We start from the raw sequence: 20,043 nt of genomic DNA, 5'->3' as shown, positions 1-20,043 counted from the left end.
ATTGAACTCACCATAGTGTAGTCCGTTTATGCAGCACAACTTACAATGGCTTCAACGCTGATGAGACCAGTAGACATACAGACTGGTTCTTACTTTCTTAGTAAATCTGGATGAATCTCTTAAGCATGTACATTTATAAAGTTAAAGAGTACATAAAGTTTATTTCTAAATATTATTTAAAAATTTTAAGGGGCTGGAGAGGTGGCTCAGCAGTTAAGAGCGCCGAATGCTCTTCCAGAGGTCCTGAGTTCAACTCCCAGCAACCACATGGTGGCTCACAACCATCTGTAATGATATCTGGTATGTCTGAAGACAGCTACAATGTACTCGTATACAGAAAATAAATAAATTTAAAAAAAATTTTAAGTAACTAATACAAAATTTTGTAACTTTTGAAATGTGCCAGTTTTTAAAATAATTTTTGAATAAAGTCTCCCCGGAGACATCCATTATTTAGAACGTTGTACCCCATTCTTTACTTTTCTTATTTTGCTGCTGCTGTTTCCCAGCCCCTGCCTGCTAGACAAGCATTCTGCTCCCGATCTACAGCCCTACCATGTGTATTTCTTATTCTGAAACAATATCTCCATAGGTTGCCCAGACTGCAGTTGAACTTATACCCAGTATAAGCTTCAGCTTGGGTTCCTTCAGCCTCAGGTTTGTAGTAATTGGGATCATAGGCCTGTGCAACTAGGCCTGGACACCATGTTGTTTAGCTTTATATATTATATTTCTCACCAATATATTACTTCTTTTTTTCTATTTTTGAAACTATTTATAATCACTATGTATTTTTGTTTCTTTTTTTGTTTACTTGTTTTGTTTTTGAGGTTTCTCTATGAAAGTGTGTGTTTTCAGTGCTATTTAGAGCATATAACCTGTTTAACTGTCATATAACCTGTTTAACCCAACACATACATACACATGATTCTGTTTAGTCATATGACACTGAAGCAGAATGAAGATGTGAGACTTAGGTGAAGTAACTCGTCCAAGGTCAGACAAAGTTAAGTGTAAGGGCTAGGCTTTGAACTTAGGTTTGTCTGATTACAGGGCCCATGTTATCTCTACCACACGGCCTCACCAAGAACCTTTCAAGCGCTAATGGAAGTGTAAGTTGCTCTAACACTTGTTGAATACTTACTGTATCCTAGGTGCTTTACATAAATTTTAACTTAATACTTATAGCATCCTCCAAGTTAGCCTTCTGTGAACACAGGCAGATCGACCGCTTTCTTTTTCATGTATCTGATTGAGAGAGGGTTTCACTATGCAGCACAGGCTAGTCTTGGACTCACTGTTAAACTCAATGTTCTGCCTCAATGTTTACTTTTCTGCCTCAATGTTCCAAGCTCAGAGATTATAGGTATGTTCTTCCATACCCAGCACATTGAATGGATATAATTAACTGTCTTCCACATTTAACTTTATTACCTCCAATTCTCCTCAAGTGTATAAATCCTAGGCTTTGTTCCAGACTTTTGATTGAAGAATGTCTCTGGAAAATGAGAATTATATTTTAATGAAATTTCCCAGGAGATTATTACAATTAGGTTAATTTCAGATTTGTGTCTCTCTAGAGATGGTCTTTTCCTGTTTCCATATTGATTTTATAGAGCTGTTAAAACTTAAAGAACTACCACAGCTGTCTGCTCAGTCCCATCCTTCTCTGTTCTGGAAGAGTGTGGCACTGGCCCCTGCACTGATGGCCGAGCCCCTCTGCAGCTCTGCTCTGCCTTCAGCCGCACCTCCTGGAGTGCTGGCTGCTCCACCTGTTTTCCCTGAGGTCTGCCCTCCACAGAGCAGCTGCAGCCTCCACACCGTGGGGTCTCCTTTCCTCAGCCACCCATCAGATCTTACTGTTCTCCTGCTTCAGGCTCTCCCATATCTTTTAGTGTAAATCTCTGTGTTGCCCTTGTGGCTCTCCCTTATTGAACATGCTGCCTGCCTTGTGTTGCTGTTTCTCTGTGGAAGCCTTGTCCTCATTTTCATGTGACTGATTCTTACCTTTTACATCTTATCAAATGTTACTTTCTCCTTCGTTCTCCATTGCCATGCAGTTAATATAACTGTCAAGTCACATTTGTGCCATCTCTCGTTTTGTCTTTATAGGATACTCAGTGTGTTTTTTCTCCAGGCTGGTCTTGAACACCTGGGTTCAAGTAATCTTCCTGTCTCTGCTTTCTGTATAGCAGGGACTGCAGACCTTTGCCATATCTTTTTGTGTGCGTGTGTAGTGCTGGGGACTGGCACACAGGGCATCTTCCATGCTAAACATGTCAGCTTGGTGTGTGGAAGGTTCGTGTATTTTTATGGACGTGTGGGGGCAGAGGTCTGTGTCAAGTGTCTTCCTTGATTGTTATCTTAATGTTTGCATTTATGTTTATATATTGTATATGTCTATGCACAGTGTGTGCATGTCATCATAACTGGAGATCAGAGGACAAATGTGGTAGTTGGTTCTTTCCATCTATCATGGAGGCTCCAGTGGTCCAGCTCAGGTCATCAGGCTTGGTGGCAAGCTCCTTGACCAGCTGAGTCATGTCGACAAAACTTCTTTTTCCCACTCAATTTTTGAGACAAGGTACTGGAACTAATGAATTTTGATAGCCTGGCTAGTCAGTGAGTTCCAGGGGTCCACCTGACTCTGCCTTCCCCGGGGTAGGGTCATGGCACTAGTTTTTACAGGGGTGTTAAGGATCCTTAGGCGTCTGCAGCTTTCACTTTACTGAGACTTTTTTCTTTTAATTTTTTTATTGAATTTTTAAAATTTATTTACATTTCAAATGTTATCCCCTTTCCCGGTTTCCCATCCATAAACCCCCTATCGCATTCCTCTTCCCCCTTCTCTATGAGGGTGTCCTTTAACCTACCCACCCACCCCTTCCCACCTCCCCGCCCTGACATTCCCCTACACTGGGGGGTCCAGCCTTGGCAGGACCAAGGGCTTCTCCTCCCATTGGTGCCCAACAAGGCCATCCTCTGCTACATATGCAACTGGAGTCATGGGTCTGTTCCTGTGTACTCTTTGGATGGTGGTTTAGTCCCTGGGAGCTCTGGGTGGTTGGTATTGTTGTTCTTATGGGGTTCTTCAATCCTTTCTCTAACTCCTCCAATGGGGACCCCATTCTAAGTCCAATGGTTGGCTGTGAGCATTTGCATCTGTATTTGTCAGGCTCTGGCAGAGCCTCTCAGGAGACAGCTATATCAGGCTCCTGTCAGCACACACTTCTTGGCATCAGCAATATTGTCTGGGTTTGGTGGCTATATGTATATGGGCTGGATCCCCAGATGGGGCAGTCTCTAGATGACCTTTCCTTCAGTCTCTGCTCCAAAGTTTGTCTCTGTATTTCCTCCTATGAATATTTTTGTTCCCCCTTTTAAGAAGGAGAAGCATCCACACTTTGGTCTCCCTTCTTCTTGAGCTTCATGTGGTCTGTGGATTGTATCTTGGGTAATCCAAGCTTTTGGGCTAATATCCACTTATCAGTGAGTGCATACCATGTGTGTTCTTTACTGATTGGGTTGCCTCACTCAGGATGGTATTTTCCAGTTCCATCTGTTTGCCTGTGAATTGCATGAAGTCATTGTTTTTGATAGCTGAGTAATATTCCATTGTGTAGATGTACCACATTTTCAGTATCTATTCCTCTAGCTTTTGGCTATTATAAATAAGGCTGCTATGAACTTAATGGAGCATGTGTTCTTGTTATATGTTGGAGCATCTCTTTTAATTTTTTAACAACAACCACCACCAAAAAAAAAAAACCACCAGCCTTTATTTTGTGTATGTGTGCATGTGGAAGTCAGAGGACTTTTGCCACAGTTGCTTTTCCTTCACTGAGGATTAAACTCAGGTCCTGAGCACCACACCCCCCCAAAGCTCAAGTTTCCTGGAACTCAGTATGAGGCTGGCCTTGAAGTCTTGGAGGCCTGCCAAGTGCTGGGATTAATATCATAGCAAGGTTGAGTCTAGTATGGGTTATAATGAGACATGGCCTCAAAAAAAAAAAAAAAAAATCAGGGCTCAAGCCCTGAGAATGCACAGTCCTCTTGCAGAGGACCTGTGCTTAGTTCCCAGCACCCATGTAGTTAGAGGACACCTGCCTGTGTCTCCAGTTCCAGGCAGACCTGACACTGCTGCTTCTGAGGGCACTGTGCCAACTCATGCATATACACCACATGTATACAGTGGTGTAGACATCTTCAAAGAGAAATTAATAGGAGCCAGCAAAGCTGTGGTAGGATTCCAGCAAACCAAGATACTGCAGTTCTGGGCATGGAAGACGGCGAGACAAGCACCATGCCAGCTGAGCCCCACCCCAGCCCTCATCGTCACTGTTTCTTATGTTAGATTGTTGTGCTTCTTCCCAGCCAGTGTCAGCTGAGGGAAGAATCGTTCTGCTTATTGTCATCTGCTAATTGAATAAAGTTGATGAAATGTGTTTAAGAATACCCCCAGGAAAAAAATAATAATAATAACAGTCCGAGTGAGGTACTTTCTCCACTGCTCCAGACTTACAGTGTTAGCATTGCATAAATTATTGAGTCTCAGTTTCCTCAATTCAAAACCTTTCCTGTTGACAGCTCAGCAGTGTCCCATCAGTAATAGTAATACTGCCAGCGATGTGGTGTCCTTCATGCACCTACCCATCACAGGAGAATATTACTAGCCCTGCATCGTGACCAGAGGTTAAACAGACTTGATTGTACTGTTGTCCTTACTGCTTCATTTGATTTTTTCTTTTTCTTGCACAGGGGATCACCCACGGCAAGATAGCATGGATTTCAGTAGCGAATGGGGAGATCCTTCCAACTGTCGGTGTGGGGACAGACTGAAGCCACTAGAGCGGAGAGCTGCTCGCCAGCACCAGCGATGTCTAGCTCACTCTCTGGTTGGGACTCCCAACTATATAGCACCTGAAGTGCTACTACGGACAGGTGAAGCATCTACTTTTTCACAAGTATTTCAGTAGTATTTTAAATCAGCCAATCTTACTCTAGAATATACCTGTTCCTTTCAGGTTTAAGATAAAAGTCTTGATTATACATTATAAATTGTTGACTTAATGCTAATGTTTGTATTCTGAACATTTTTAAAAGCATTCTTGTGAATAACCGAATAATTTTGGTACTTTTAGGATATACACAGCTGTGTGATTGGTGGAGTGTTGGTGTTATTCTTTTTGAAATGTTGGTGGGACAACCTCCTTTCTTGGCACAAACACCATTAGAAACCCAAATGAAGGTAAGGTATAGGACCTGCATGAAAAATCCTCAGCCTTCTACCATGAATCTTTAAATGTGCTGTGTACTTATGTATTTCACATTCTTTCAGATACTGTTTCGTTTTAAGACAGGGTCTCTCTAGTGTGTTGCTCTGCGTGACCTGGAATTCACCATATAGACCAGTTGGCTTCAAACTCATAGAGATCTGCCTCTGCCTCTAGATTTTTAAATGTTTACATAGACCCACAGATTTCTTAGGGATAGGTCCCATGTTTAAACATGAAGTTCATTTGATATGTCAAATACGATGGTATTTTTTTTTTTTTGTAGAATCTTTGTCTTTATTCAAGCTTAATTCCTTTTCTCCCTTTCAAAGATGGTATTTTTATATTACAGCTTTAGTGTACTTTTATTTCTTTATGGTTTTTTTTTTTTTTGGAGTGGTTGAATTCAAGCCCAGGACCTTGGATATGGTAAACTAGTGCTCTGCCATTGAGTTGTACCCCAGTTCCTGTGAATCCTTTTTGAGTGCAATACACATAGCTCAGGTATAGAGTTCTCTACTTATGATATCAACATTAAGAATTTTTATGTTCTTTATTTATTTAATGTATATGAGTACAGTGTAGCCATCTTCAGACACACGAGAAGAGGACATTGGATCCCATTACAGATGGTTGTGAGCCACCATGTGGTTGCTGGGAATTGAACTCAGGACCTCTGGAAGAGCAGTCAGTGCTCTTAACCGCTGAGCCATCTCTGTAGCCCCTGAATTTTTATGTTTTAAAATGTTTCAGATTTTGGAGTTTTTGGATTGGGAATGTTCAACCTGTTTAAGCCTAGCATAGCTGTACACACCTTTAATTCCAGGACTTGGTAGACAGAGGAAGATCTGTGAGTACCAGGACAGCCTGATTTACTTATTAGCAAGTTGCAGAACAGCCAAGGCTACTAGATCCTGTCTCAAAACCCAAACAGATGTCTGGGCAGCAGTGGCCCAGGCCTTTAATCCCAACACTCGGGAGGCAGAGGCAGGCGGGTCTCTGAGTTAGCAGCCAGTCTGGTCTACAGAGCTAGTCCCAGACAGCCAGGTCTACATACACAAAAACCCTGTCTCAAAACACAAACCAACAAATATCAAACAAAGCAAAGCAGACAACCTTACTATGAGTCTTCTTACGAGGAGAGAATACAAGGAGGTGTGTTTTTTAGCAGTGATTTATTATTAAAGGTAAAGTACCATGCAAATTACTTAGAAAACTAAGCAGTCCAGTAAGACATTTGGTAAAAAACTTAGGAAATTGTAGTGTTTCATCTCGTCCTAATTTTTAAAACTCTTCTTTCAAGGTTATCAACTGGCAAACTTCTCTTCACATCCCACCTCAAGCCAAGCTCAGTCCTGAAGCCTCTGACCTCATTATCAAACTTTGCCGAGGACCAGAAGACCGTCTAGGCAAGAACGGTGCTGATGAAATAAAGGCTCATCCATTTTTTAAGACCATTGATTTCTCTAGTGATCTGAGACAGCAGTCTGCTTCATACATCCCCAAAATCACGCACCCAACAGACACGTCCAATTTTGACCCTGTTGACCCTGATAAGTTGTGGAGCGATGGTAACGAGGAAGAAAATATCAACGACACTCTGAATGGATGGTATAAAAACGGAAAGCACCCTGAGCATGCTTTCTATGAGTTTACCTTTCGGAGGTTCTTTGATGACAATGGCTACCCATATAATTATCCAAAGCCCATTGAATATGAATACGTTAGTTCCCAGGGCTCAGAGCAGCAGTCCGATGAAGACGATCAACACACAGGCTCAGATGTAAACAACCGTGATCTAGTGTATGTTTAATAAACTGGGAGATAATTGTAAGAATTTGCAGAAAGGCCTGAAATGCAGGGGTTTTTGAGGTTTTGAGATGATTATGCAAATGTGACAGAGTTTGTGTGCTCTGTGTACAATGTTTTATTTTCCTAAGTTATGGGAAATTGTTTTAAAATGTTAATTTATTCCACCCTTTTAATTCAGTAATTTAGAATAAATTGTTATAAGGAAAGTAAATTATGAACTGAGTATTGTAGTCAGTTCTTGGTACTTAAAGTACTTAAAAAATAGTGCTCTGTTTAAAAAGAGAAGCCTGGTATGTTTTGTATATATGTTCAAGAGTTTTTGAAGATTTTTGAAAGACAGTTTTATCTTGCTTTAACCAAATATGAAACATATCCATATTTCCCTTGTAACTTTGGTTTTAGTTCACACTAAGCTAAAGAAATCAAGCCATCATTTTAGAAGCTGTTCCTAGAGTAATTCCAATCTGGAAGTCGTGTCCTAGAATCACAAATACAGAGCAAAACAGCATGTTCACTAGAAATAATGCAGTCTACCCCTTCCCTCCTCAGAAATCTTTAACCTAGCATTTTTCTTTCAAATACCGGCTTTAAAAGAAGCCAGAGCACTACTAGTTTTGTTTCTATATTGGTTTTAATGCTGCTTTTGAGTTTTTGTTTTATTTTTTGGGTTTTTGTTTTTGGTTTGTTTTGGTTTTGGTTTTTGGTTTTGAGACAGGGTTTCTCTTTGTAGCCCTGGCTATCCTGGAACTCGCTTTGTGACCAGGCCAGCCTCAAACTCATAGAGATCCACCTGCCTCTACCTCCCATTTGCTGGGATTTAAGGTGTGTGCCACCACCCACCACCCAGCTGTTTCCAGTTTTAAAAGGGAACAAAGTTGCCATAAATTGAATTTTCAAACTGAAAACTAAGGTCTGTAATATTTGTATCTTAAAATTTGAAGAAAAATCTCCATCCCCTAAGCAAAGAAATTATTTTCAGTTTGTAAAATTGTTATTAGAATTTTTGTGTATGTACTCACTAAGAAAGTACATTTTCCAGGGGCTGGGGGTGTGGCTCAGAGGGAGAGCACTTGCCTAACACACACAGAGCCCTGGGTTCAGGCCCAGCCCCTGCCACATACGGGTGCCTTTGTGGTACAGTGACCAACCTTGACTGTGTCAGCACCGCTGCAGATTTCCTCTTTCACAACAGCGCTACAGTACAAATTGTTGGCAAAGGAAAATGTAACTACTTGGCACTATTATACCTAAGAGTAGATTAATTGGTTAAAAAATAATTATTAATTAACTCTTAATTGGGATGACCATTCCTATTTAGATACGTAGTAGTTTAGAAAGTGAAGACTTCCTAAGTTATTTAAGATTAATGTCCTATTTATATAATGTTTAGGTTCTAAGGAAGAATTGTGGAGTCATAACAATGCATAGGAACGTCTTTTAGGAAGAATGGTTTTGACCTTAGAAAGTTTGCATATTGTTTCATTTTCGTAAGGCTTATTAACATGAATTGCTTTATCAGACTTAATGTTTGTGGAGAGGAATGATATTTACCTATCTAGCTCTCTTATAAAAGATAACTTGCTTAAAACCATATGTATAGTAAAATTAAAGACAAAGCTATTTGGTTGAATTGGGGAGAGAGAAAAACATTAGCATACACTTTCATGTTGAGCTTGGGTTCTTTTTAGATAAAGGCTGTGTGAACTCAGGCCCTACTGAAAATAGTGTATCAACACATACATTAAAAAGTGTTGCATGCACTCCCAAGAGACCCTGGGTGTGATAAAACATCCCAGACAACAGGTTAAAGACCTACATCCTGAGTCAATTGCTGTATCAAGGTGAGAACTTTTAATTTATTGCACAGAGCTCAGATGAGCACGCTTTTAAATTAATGGTCTGCTATTGTTGTGACCCGACGAAGGCCGGCACAACGCTGACATGTTTTAAACACTATTTTGAGGGCACTGAAATGTCATGTTTCTGGGATTCCTAAGGAGAGCTGTAAGAGAATGTGTTATCACCTAACAGTCTTCACAGCATGGAGCATTCGAATAGTTTAAAAGCTTATGCAAAACACACATTCAGGGATGTTTGACTGGTTCCCACGTTTGTAAGACAGCCCTCTTGTTCTTTGGGCACTTCACTCAGACTGACATTTTCATTTAGTGGTTTTACACCTGGATTACGGTGCAATACAGGAGAAAACCAGCTTTGTCATGTTCACCCTGCAGGACTGCCAAGGTGCTGCCTCCTCCCCACAACCGTGTCTCCTCAGAACGTAAACACTACAAATTATATGTCCTTCTATGCTTCCCTCTGACAGGATGAGCTTCTAGCGTTTGTCTGAGGCAGTATACAAGGATTTGCTATCTGCGATTTTAGTATTTTGTCCACAATTTTAATATTTTGGATGCTCATGTTGGTTACTTCACCTCCCTGACTACACCCAGTTCTCCCAGCATAGGAGCTGCTGCTTTCTGAGCAAACGATGAGAACAGCATAAAAAAACGTAGACACTTAGCTTTAACAGGACAGACACGCTGTTCTCCAGCTCTCCCTTAAGCCTGCCGTCTCCTGTGCTTGCCCCTTTAATGTGTATCAGTGGTATTTATAAAATGCGTTCTATAATTATGTACTTGTACATACTGTTGTGTATTGTTCAGTGACGTCCTGAGGCGGGCCCTGTTGCTGTATCTGTCCTACTTCCTATTTGTAATAGAAACTATAGAATGTATGACTAAGAAGTCACTTTGAGATTGACTTTTTTAAAAAGTTATTTACCTTCTGCTGTTGAGAAGTGCAAAGCTGTGAGTGGAAATGTTTTATTCTGATTTAATAATATGTTAGAAATTAGAAACCCGGTGGGAGGAGTTTTAGATATGCTGCTGCTGTTACCCAAGGTACTTTAGAAATTTTTCTTTAATAAAAAGATCCCTTTGATATTTAAAGTAAAACAGTCTGTTTTTGAATCTAAAAATGTAATTTGGGTCAACATATTGATATATTTGTAAAGTGCCTTAGTATATTCCTTTGTGGAGGGCACTACCCAGTTTACTTTTATATTGTACTATGTATATAAGTATTTTGTATTAAAATGGAATCAATGGCAACACTACCATTTTATAAAACAGTGCTTTGCTAGAAAAAATTACAGCTTTGCAATATAACAACTGTTTTTGGATATTTCTGAATGTAATAGAGCAAATAATCAGTCTGTTTTTAATGAATCCATTTGTATTTTCCCAATCATTTCTTCTAGTATAATATTTGCTGGGATAATAAAAAAGCAAACTTCAAATTTTTCTATTATGACTGGAAAGCTGAATTATGTTACTCTTCATTATGTTTTATTGGGAGGCATTCGTGCACACATGGAAGTCAGAGGACGAGTTTCAGGGGTCGTCTCTGTCCTTTGACCATGTGGGTGCTGGGATCCAACTTGTATCTTCAAGTTTGGGGGCAAGAGCCTTTACCAACTGAGCAGTCTTAGCAGCCTCCCTTTCTTTCTGTCTGTCTGTCTTCCTTTGTTTATCTTCCCTTCCTTCCTCTAGCTTTCTTTCACATTTATGTGTTGTCTGTGTGTGCCTGTGCTCAGCATGCATGAAGAGGTCAGAGGACTTGTGGGATTCAGTTGCCTCCTTCAACCGCAGGGTTCTCCAGGGTTGTTGAGTCCTGTTGTCAGGCTGGGAGGCAGGCAGGTGCCTTTACCTGCTGAGTCATTTTACCATCCCAGTTTATACTATTTTTTGAGATTTTTTTTTACATTTATATAATTTCTTAATTTTTCAAATCAAAATAGAATGATACCATTTCTCCCTTCCCTTTCCTACCTCTAACCCGCCAACATCCCCCCCCCCTTTGCACTTCCTTAAATTCATGGCCTCTTTCTGTGTGTGTCTGTGTTTGTTCCTAAATACATAAATACATTCTATTCAGTCCATATGATGTTACTGTATGGATATGGCTTCAGGACTGAACGGAGTTTGGATAACCATTTGATGTGCTTTCTCTGGAGAAGACGTTCTCCCACCTGCAACATTGCTTAGCTGCCTAGAGTTCTCTGTCTAGGCTGGGTCTCTGTTAGCATGTCCACTGCTGTCATCCTCGGATCAGCCTAAGTTTCTTCCTTCTGTTTCTGTAATCTTAGAAAGTTTATGGTTAAAACTTTGATGCTTTGGACTGGAAGTGTGTATAACCAAATGTAGTCAAGACAAATGGATTATAGCAGAGTGTACGGGACGTTTTTATTTTCTCTGGTAGAGCTATTGAAAATTAAAGGATTTCTTTATATTTCCATGTTATTTTACATATTTAAAAAATGTATGTATGTGCATGCGCAGAGGTGCCCTGAGGGTCCAGGAAAGGGTGTTGGGTCCCCTGGAGCTGCAGTAACAAGTGGTTTTTGTGGTGCCTGATGTGGGTGCTGAGAACTCCAGTCCTCTGAAAGAGCAGCAAGTGCTTTTAACCTCTGACTAGGTTTCCAGCCTTGTAATTCCATTTTAAAACTCTTCTCTCCTTTTGGTTTTTGGAGACAAATTTGCATGCAACTCGAGCTAGTTTGGATCTTACATGGCCAAGATTGGCCTTGAACTTTTGGTCCTCTGTGCCTACTGAGTGCTAGATTATAGGTGTTTGCCATCTCATCTATATCCTAAAACACTATCTATCTCTCCTCTCTCTCTCCCTCTTTCTCCTCTCTCTCTCTCTCTCTCTCTCTCTCTCTCTCTCTCTGTGTGTGTGTGTGTGTGTGTGTGTGTCTGTAGACCAGGTTGGCCCCAACATAATTATTAAATATGGAAGTGATGTTTCCCTTTACATGCAATCCTTTATCACAGGAGATGCTAATCAGATTCTTAGATGTGCTCTCAAATCAGGTGAACAGAAGACACTTCAAGTGTTACCATTACACTTGCTTTCTTTTGTCCCCTAGTTTTTAACCCCTTCACACATTTGCATTTGACCTCCATGAGGCCAAATTAATCTCATTGGCCCAAAAGCAATCAAGATTTCCGATTTGTTCCACTGCTTCGAGGGCCCATATTCCTCATGCTTCACAGTTTTGAGATACTTTCTTATGGTGGTGCTCTCCCCTCTCCCCTATCTGCTTATATCTGAAACGGTGAGAGAAATTGTCAGAAATGTTTGAGGCATGGATGGCCACCTCCCAGTAACCTGTGTTTCATCATTCACCCAGATACCTGACACATCTTCCTGGATTCACAATCTGGGTGTAACTCTAGGTTGTTTCTACTGGGAAGGGGTTTATTTTGTTCATCAGGGGCGGAGGAAATAGGTCCTCAGAGCTAAATTGTGAATGGAGCTAATTAATGGTTCAGGAGAACACTGGGATGGATTACTAAGGATTGAAGAGTTTATCTGAGTTATGCCATGGACAGATGGGGAAAAGCATAGCATGGGAGTCCAAGGAGAATTTGGACCCAGTACCACAGACAGCACAATGTGGTCTCTGAAGAGAATGGAGCGTCCTCTTATACATTCTGAGGTTTGAGAGAAGATCTTAGCAAGAGCTGGAAGCCAAGATCTCATTCTCAGGTAGCAGTCAGGGAAGAGACTGCTAGTACAGGATGTAACAGTCTTGATGTAGGTTCAATAGCAATGGGTTTACTGGCAGTGAGCCAGCAGGGTGCCTGCCAGGATCTGTGAGAGGAGCCTTGAGCTGGCCTCGAATACTACACGCTTAGCTCACGAATAACTCAATCTTAGGCTGAATAAGGCAGAGGCTGCTCTTGTTACCAGCATCTATTCTGCATTCCTCGTTTACAGACAGCCTCTGCTGTCTCACTAAGAGGCTGTCCATATTTGTGACATGGTTATCACCATCACCAGGACAGAGGAAATTTTACATGGTAAGTTTGAAATGCCTTGCTCTCTACTTTCTGTTGCCTTCTTCCCACAGGATGGGGCATAGAGGTGAGTTTATTTTGAGCATTAAAAACCAGGAAATCACTAAGGACTGGAACAAAATGATCAGAAGCCCCAAGATGGTGCTATCTACTGGGAGCTGATTAACTACAATATGAGAGACAAAAATACAAGTTCCATTGCAGCCACCAAACCTACACCATAGCTTTAAACACCCATTATATGTATGGTCTAGTTTGCAGAATTGTTTAAGATCATTTTGTACTCTGGATTTCATCATAAATTATTTTTATCGTTTTTAATTTCCTCTACCTCATCTTTATCCTCATTGTTACTAAGTTGGCTGAGACCCCTTGTCTTAACTGTGCTGTTGCTGTGAAGGAATACTGTGACCAAGACAACTTACAGAAAATAACATTTAATTGGGGCTCGTTTACAGCTTCAGAGGGTTAGTCCATGCCTATCATGGAAGGAAGCATGGTGGCAGGCAAGTGGGCACGGTGCTTGGTTAGTGGCTAAGAGCTTACATCTTGATCCACAGACAGGAGGCAGGGGGAGATACTTAGCCTGGCATGGGCTTTTGAAACCTCAATGTTCACCTCCAGTGACACGCCTCCTCCAACATGGCCTCACTTCCTAATCTTTCCCAAACAGTCCACCAGCTGGGAATCATATTCAAATATACTTTCTCATGCAAACCACCAGAGCCCCTATCAGCTTGTTGTTACTTTTTGAAAGATAACATCTCATCTCCCAGTTTGGCCCAGGCTGGTCGAAAACTTGTGCTACTGTTGTGTGAGCACTGAGCACTGAGGTTAAGCACATGCCACCACCTCATAGCCGGCGCTTGAGTCAACGAAGTACTGCCTCAAGGGAGTCTGACTTCACTCCAGCCCTTCCAGTTTATTACCACACGACCTATGACTTACATCAGAGATGACTGCAGATCTTGCCTCTGGTGTCACCACATCAGCTCCTAATGGATATGTGCTGCTACATATGATAGTGGTAAACTCCATGGGGAAAACCTCCTTGAAGATACTGGGCAGAACCGAGTGGCAGATTCTGCCACTTAGAAGAGGAAATGAATGGCACATGATGAGTTCCCATGCAGATGACATCTCCACCTGTTGTTAGAACGATGTCACATGGTGAACAATGTCTTGGGGACCTGTGAGAGGCTCCAGAAAAAAGGAACATTTTGTTCCCTGGATTGTTCTTGGACATGGTGACTTTGTGCCTCCTGTGACAAATGTGTACAGTCAGTTTATAAGACATGTTTATTGTTGGGTGTCAGATCATAGCCATAGAACCCAGTTCTCTCCCAGATACAGTCATAGTATATGCCAGGCAAATGGTGTTCAAGTTGGTCTGTCCTGAGAAAGTTCTGGGAAATGGCTGCTCTGTTAATCTTTAATGTGTTTCTACTGGTGTTTATTTACATGTTTCTGATCAGGTTTTTCTGAACTCGACCTTTCTTGGATCACTGTTTTCTTTGTCATGTAAATGTCTAATGTCTTTATCTAATGCTGTAGGCAACCTTATTTTAGTTTCTGTGTACTTTTTTTTTTTTTTTTCCGGAGTTGGGGATCGAACCCAGGGCCTTGCGCTTCCTAGGCAAGCGCTCTACCACTGAGCTAAATCCCCAACCCTTCTGTGTACTTTTATACCCTGGTTTGTTTGGTTTTTGTTTTAAATCTTAAAGGAAATATTGGTCATAAATTTACCAAATTTGGTGAACATAATATAAATAACTCAAGCTGGGTATAGTGGTATGCACCTGTACCTAGAATTCCAGCTCAGAGGCTGATGCAAGAGGATTGCATGGAAGGAGATAGAGGCAGGCAGGCAGGCGGGCAGGCAGGCAGACAGACAGACAGACAGATAATAGAGAGACAGATGGATGGATGGATGGATGGATGGATGGATGGATGGATAAATAGAATATATTTAAACAACTTGGAAATAAACCTGTCAGATCTTCCAGGAGAAAAATCCTTAAGTAGACAAAGGAAAACAATATTACAATATTACATAATGGATGCCCACTGGCTTATGAACATCTACACAGAAAAGCCACAGTGGAATAGTTCTGTGTGGTATGATTTACGAGTCAGTGAAATTCCTATCTTAGATTCACTAGACTTAACAACTTTGGGCCAGTAACATGGCTCAAAGGGTAAAGACACGCGCTGCTATGTTTAATAACTTGGGGTCAATACCAGACCCCCAGGTGATGAAGGTTATCATCTGAAATTCACACGCATGCCACTGCATGTGGTACATGCAAGTCCCTTCCCCCCAACACACAACAAATAAATGGAAGGATTTCAATAAAAACCAGACTTCTGTGTATTCTAAGAGATGGCTCAAACTTTCTAAAAACATAAGGTTGATAGCTGAGCAAATTAATGAGCTGAACCCGAAAGCCCCTTTTAGTCTCCAATGAACTAGGAGAAGTATTTCTAATTTTTAAGAATGATTTTGTTTAGGGGATGGAGAGGTGGCTCGGTGGTTAGGAGCACTTGCTGCTTTTACAGAGAACACAAGTTTGGTTTCCAGCACCCACATAGGGGGGTTCTCAACCATCTATAATTCTCGTTTTGAGGGATCAGGTGCCCTTTTCTGGTCTCTACAGGCCCCAAGCACACATACACACATGCAAGCAAAACATTCATACATATAAAAATAAAATCTTGGAAAAGATTATGGCATCCCCATGTAAACATTGATTTTACTTATTGCGGTTTTATTTATTCTACAACTTTCTAATTGATGCCTACAATATGCTAGGTATGATCTTTAATGTAATTTCATCTACTGGAGCGAGAGACAGTAAACAAACATTGTCAGGAGTTGACCCTTTATGGTCATTCCCCTCCTGTGTAATTCCAGAGGTCACAATTCTTTGCAGCAACCATGTTTCCCCTTTCTTCAAAGTTACTTCTCGTTTTAGCTGCAACTTTATCTTCCTTTGGCTACATAATCTCTATCTTCATTTGAGTGCTTCCTACTTTTCCTTTGCTTAGTTAATGAAGTTTAACTCTTTGGCTAGTACCTACCTTTCTCCCTCTTTCCCTGTAGCTTCTTGGGTTACATTAGTCTGGCTATTCGCCAGAAGAAGAAAAGAATACAGTCTCCTTCTCTAAGCCCCACTTGAGATGCACTTGTTTGAGCAATGGCTAGTGAGGCGGTAATGACTTAGGAGCACGTAGCTTCTACACACTCTCTCCAGAGGACACTGCAGAGCTGCACAAGCCTGTCCCTTTGAAGTTTGCCCCCATGATTTGCTCAGGGTAATGAAATGTGAGGACAACTGACATGTATCCTATCTAGAAACTATGCAATTCATTCTCATTCATATTCTCTCTCTCTCTCTCTCTCTCTCTCTCTCTCTCTCTCTCTCTCTCTCCCTCCCTCCCTCCCTCCCTCCTTCCCTTTTCTTCTCTTTCTCCTCCTTTGAGACTGGGTATCTCTAACTCTGGCTGTCCCAGAACTTGCTATACAGACCAGGATGGCTCAAACTCATAGGGATCCTCCTGTCTCTGCTTCCTGAGAGTAATGGGATTAAAGGTGTGCATTCCTGACCACTGTCCTAGTCTGGGCTACTGTTACTGTGATAAAACACCATAACCAAAAGCAAGTTGGGGAGGGAAGTTTTATTCAGCCTATACTTCCACAATGTAGTCTGTCACTAAAAGAAGTCAGGACAGGAACTCAAACAGGGCAGGAACCTGGAGGCAGGAGCTGAAGCTTGGAGGGGTGCTGCTTACTGGATTGCTCTTCATGGCTTGCCCAGCCTGTTTTTTTTTTTGTTGTTGTTGTTGTTGTTGTTTTGTTTTGTTTTTGTTTGTAGAACCCAGAACCATGAGCCCAAGGAATATTTATTACTAGTTAAGAAAATGTCCTACACCTGGATCTCATGGAGGTATTTTCTCAATCGAGTCATCCTTTCAGATGACTCTAGCTTGTGACAAGTTGACATAAAACTGGACACGACCCTTTATTTTGACTTTTATGGGTTCTAGTGATTGCATGAGCTGGTGAGCTGGGTAGAGCTAGGAAGACCTGGGATGCAGCTCAGCATAGAACTGGGCTCAGCACTGCAAAGGTAAAGAGGCAAAGTAGACAAGAAGAAAACTGTGTGACTGCTCTTGGGAAGCTGAGGCAGGAGGATCACCCTGGAGTTTGAGGTTCCCATGGGTTATATTAACTTCTTTATAAAAATAGAAGTTTGAAATCTCATGATTTCAGGGTAACTGTAACTGTATTTAAAAAAAAACTTGCAAAAGTAAATAAATAGAAGTAGTCACTGTGTCTTACAGTTTCCATTGCTGTGAAGAGACACCGTGAACATGGCAACTCTTATAAAGGACAACATTTACTTGGGAATGGCCTACAGGTTCAGAGGCTCAGTCCATTATCATCAAAGAGGGAGCATGGCAGTGTCCAGGCAGGCATGGCCGGAAGAGCTGAGAGTTCTTTTTTTTTTTATTACTGTGTTTTCATTTTCAAATTTTTATGATCTTGGTCTTTCCTTTTTGTCTTTGTACAGAGCCAAAAGAGACACACTGGCTACTTTAATAACCTTACAGCAGACTCCAGGAATATCACCCACAGCAGGACCTTTTTCACTAAATCCAGCAACCAGAACTTCATCGTTTTCCCCAGTGAAGTTCAAGCTGCTGTCATTGGGCACGAATGCTGTGATCTTCTTGCTGTTCTTAATGAGCTACACCCTCACACACTTCCTGATGGCAGAATTTGGCTGTTTGGCTTCAACCCCTACTTTTTCCAGCACGATTCCCTTTGCATGAAAGGACCCCCAAATGGATTGGCCTTCAGGGCTCTGCCCAAGTGGGCTTTCTTGTATTTTCTTGTATTATTTATAATGCAGCTTCTGGTCCTGTCGGTGACTGCGGAGCTTCCGTGCAATACGGAGACCACGACACTTTGCCCATCTTGCCGGCGCCATGGGCTCCGAGAGAGAGCGAGCTGAGAGTTCTACATCTTGTTTCAAAGGCAACCAGGAGAAGACTACTGTCTTCCAGGCAGCTAGGAGGAGGGTCTCAAAGCCCACCCCCACAGACACACAAGGCCACGCCTTCTAACGATGCCACTCCCTGGCCAAGCATATTCAAACCACCACACACTATAAGCCACCTTTTGGAGGTTTGTCTTTTTATTTAAAACATCTTCCTTGAAGCCAGGTATGGAAGCCTATACCTGTGATGGGGAATCTAAGGGCAGAGAAGTTCCGGACTACGATAGGTTACAGAGTGAGACTGTCTCAAGACAACAACAAAAACATCATTGAGGTATAACTTACATAAACTCAACTTCCAACATTCATTTCATGTATAAAAATGTACACCCGGGAAAACATCTCCACTGCAGAACATCATCCCCAGCTCCTAACTCCCATACCAGGCTACTACTGATTACAGCTACTCAAGATTCATCCTGTAGATTCTAGGATTTTCTCTATTTTTAAGTATAGCATATACATCCATTTTGTACCTTTGAGAAGCTTTTCAACAATAATCGGGCTTTATAAATTAACAGGCCTTTGCATTCATATAGATGATTGTAAGTCCACCTCTTGGAGTACTTGATCTATCGCTAAATGGTCTTTTTCTATTCTTGCTGATGTATTGATTATAGTTTTCTGTGCTCTGTGACACTAATATTCACATCCACTAGAGCAGAATATATATTTTTCTATTTTGGGTGAAAAATTTAGGAGACCTTAAGCTCTGTAAAACATTATTTCACATATGCAATGGTTTGCCTGCATGTATTTAGGTGTACCAGTTGGTGCCTTGTGTCTTGTGAGATCAGAAGAGCACCCTGGATCCCCTGGAACTGGAAATAAAAATCCCACCTCTAGTGTGTCTTGAGAGTATTCCTGTTACGCCGTGGCATGGGTCCCAGGCTATATCTTCTAAGTACTGGGTTCTAAAGCAATATTTGTCATAAACGAATTGCTTGAGCACTGACACTCACCTGTAAGAGAGCACCCCTGACCTCCTAACCTCAGAGCAGCTTAGCATAGGACGACCGGAAGGCAAAGGAAGAAGGCCTGAGAAGTAAAATGGTCCACAGGGTAGGAACTGAAGTGGGCGGGGTATTACCAAGCCCTTTGCGGTGCCAACCTCCATTCCCCACGCCTACTCCCATTCTCTAGCGGCCGCGCGGAGTGCGCAGACGCACCCAGAGCTTGGTCACGCCCCCTCCGCAGGTTCCGCCTGCGCGCGCACTCCTATACAGCCCTCACTTCCGGGTGCGGGAGGAGGACCCAGTAAGAGGGGCTTGCCGGGTTTGATTTCAAGTTGGCAGCGACCAAGAACTGCGGTGCCCGCGGGCCTCGACCGTGCGGCTCGCGGAGCTCCGAGCGAGACGCCGCGGCCCGGGCCTCATTCCCCGCCACGCGGCGGACAGCGTGTCCTGGAGCCTGGGCTGCACCAGGTGAGTGCTCGGGCCTCCGATCTCCCTGTCCGACCAGAGAACGCTTTTGAAGTTTTCACCCCGAAGCTTCCGCCCCGTAAAATTCCGGAGCTTGCACGTTGGGATTCAGCATCTTTTCGTACAATTTGTTAGGTTGGAGTTGTACTGCATTTTGGTGGTTTACTTATTTCTGTTCTGTTTCTCCTTTGAATTTGCCTTTGTTTTTAGTTTTAAATGTATTGCTGTTGTGTGAGTATGATGTAGATGTGGGCGCGTGAGTGGAGGTCAGAGGACAGCTCTGTGGGGTTACTTCCCTCCATCCACCTCTACGAGGGTCTCAGAGTTGAACTCTGGTAGCCGGGCATGCTGGGCAAATCCCTTTACTAGCTGAGCCAACTTACTGGCGTTAGTAGTTGTTTTGCTGTTTTTAAGGGTGATAGTATTGATATTCTTTCTCTCTCCGTCTGTCTGTGTTTCTGGCTTATTTAGAGACAGGGTTTCTCTGTGTAGCCCTAGCTATTCTGGATCTCGCTCTGTAGACCAGACTAGCCTCAGAGATTCGCCTACCTTTACCTCCTAGCGCTGGTGTGCGCCACCATGCCACTCTTGGGGGTTAGTTTTTTAA

At 42.1% G+C, this 20,043-nt stretch overlaps 2 protein-coding genes and 1 pseudogene across 2 annotated transcripts in view; 2 read left to right on the top strand and 1 right to left on the bottom strand.

Annotated features, from left to right (window-relative positions):
• The window catches only part of Lats1 (large tumor suppressor kinase 1), a 35,058-nt gene extending 24,666 nt beyond the window's left edge, over window positions 1–10,392 (top strand). The window contains exons 6-8 of the mRNA XM_032895004.1: window positions 4,759–4,941; window positions 5,142–5,248; window positions 6,577–10,392. Of these exons, the coding sequence (XP_032750895.1) occupies window positions 4,759–4,941; window positions 5,142–5,248; window positions 6,577–7,086 (800 nt within the window). The 3' untranslated portion in view covers window positions 7,087–10,392. The remainder of the gene's footprint in view (window positions 1–4,758; window positions 4,942–5,141; window positions 5,249–6,576) is intronic.
• A 7,098-nt stretch (window positions 10,393–17,490) lies between these two features.
• Window positions 17,491–17,946, bottom strand: LOC116893583 (annotated as a pseudogene).
• A 1,280-nt stretch (window positions 17,947–19,226) lies between these two features.
• Katna1 (katanin catalytic subunit A1) overlaps window positions 19,227–20,043 on the top strand; it is a 42,611-nt gene continuing 41,794 nt past the window's right edge. The window contains exon 1 of the mRNA XM_032895003.1: window positions 19,227–19,439. The gene's annotated coding sequence lies outside the window, so the exon portion shown is untranslated. The remainder of the gene's footprint in view (window positions 19,440–20,043) is intronic.

This window comes from Rattus rattus, chromosome 2, assembly GCF_011064425.1.
Source record: "Rattus rattus isolate New Zealand chromosome 2, Rrattus_CSIRO_v1, whole genome shotgun sequence".
Taxonomy (NCBI): Eukaryota; Metazoa; Chordata; class Mammalia; order Rodentia; family Muridae; genus Rattus; species Rattus rattus.
The sequence above is the reverse complement of the archived record's forward strand: the minus strand, read 5'-3'. Positions and strand labels throughout refer to the sequence as shown.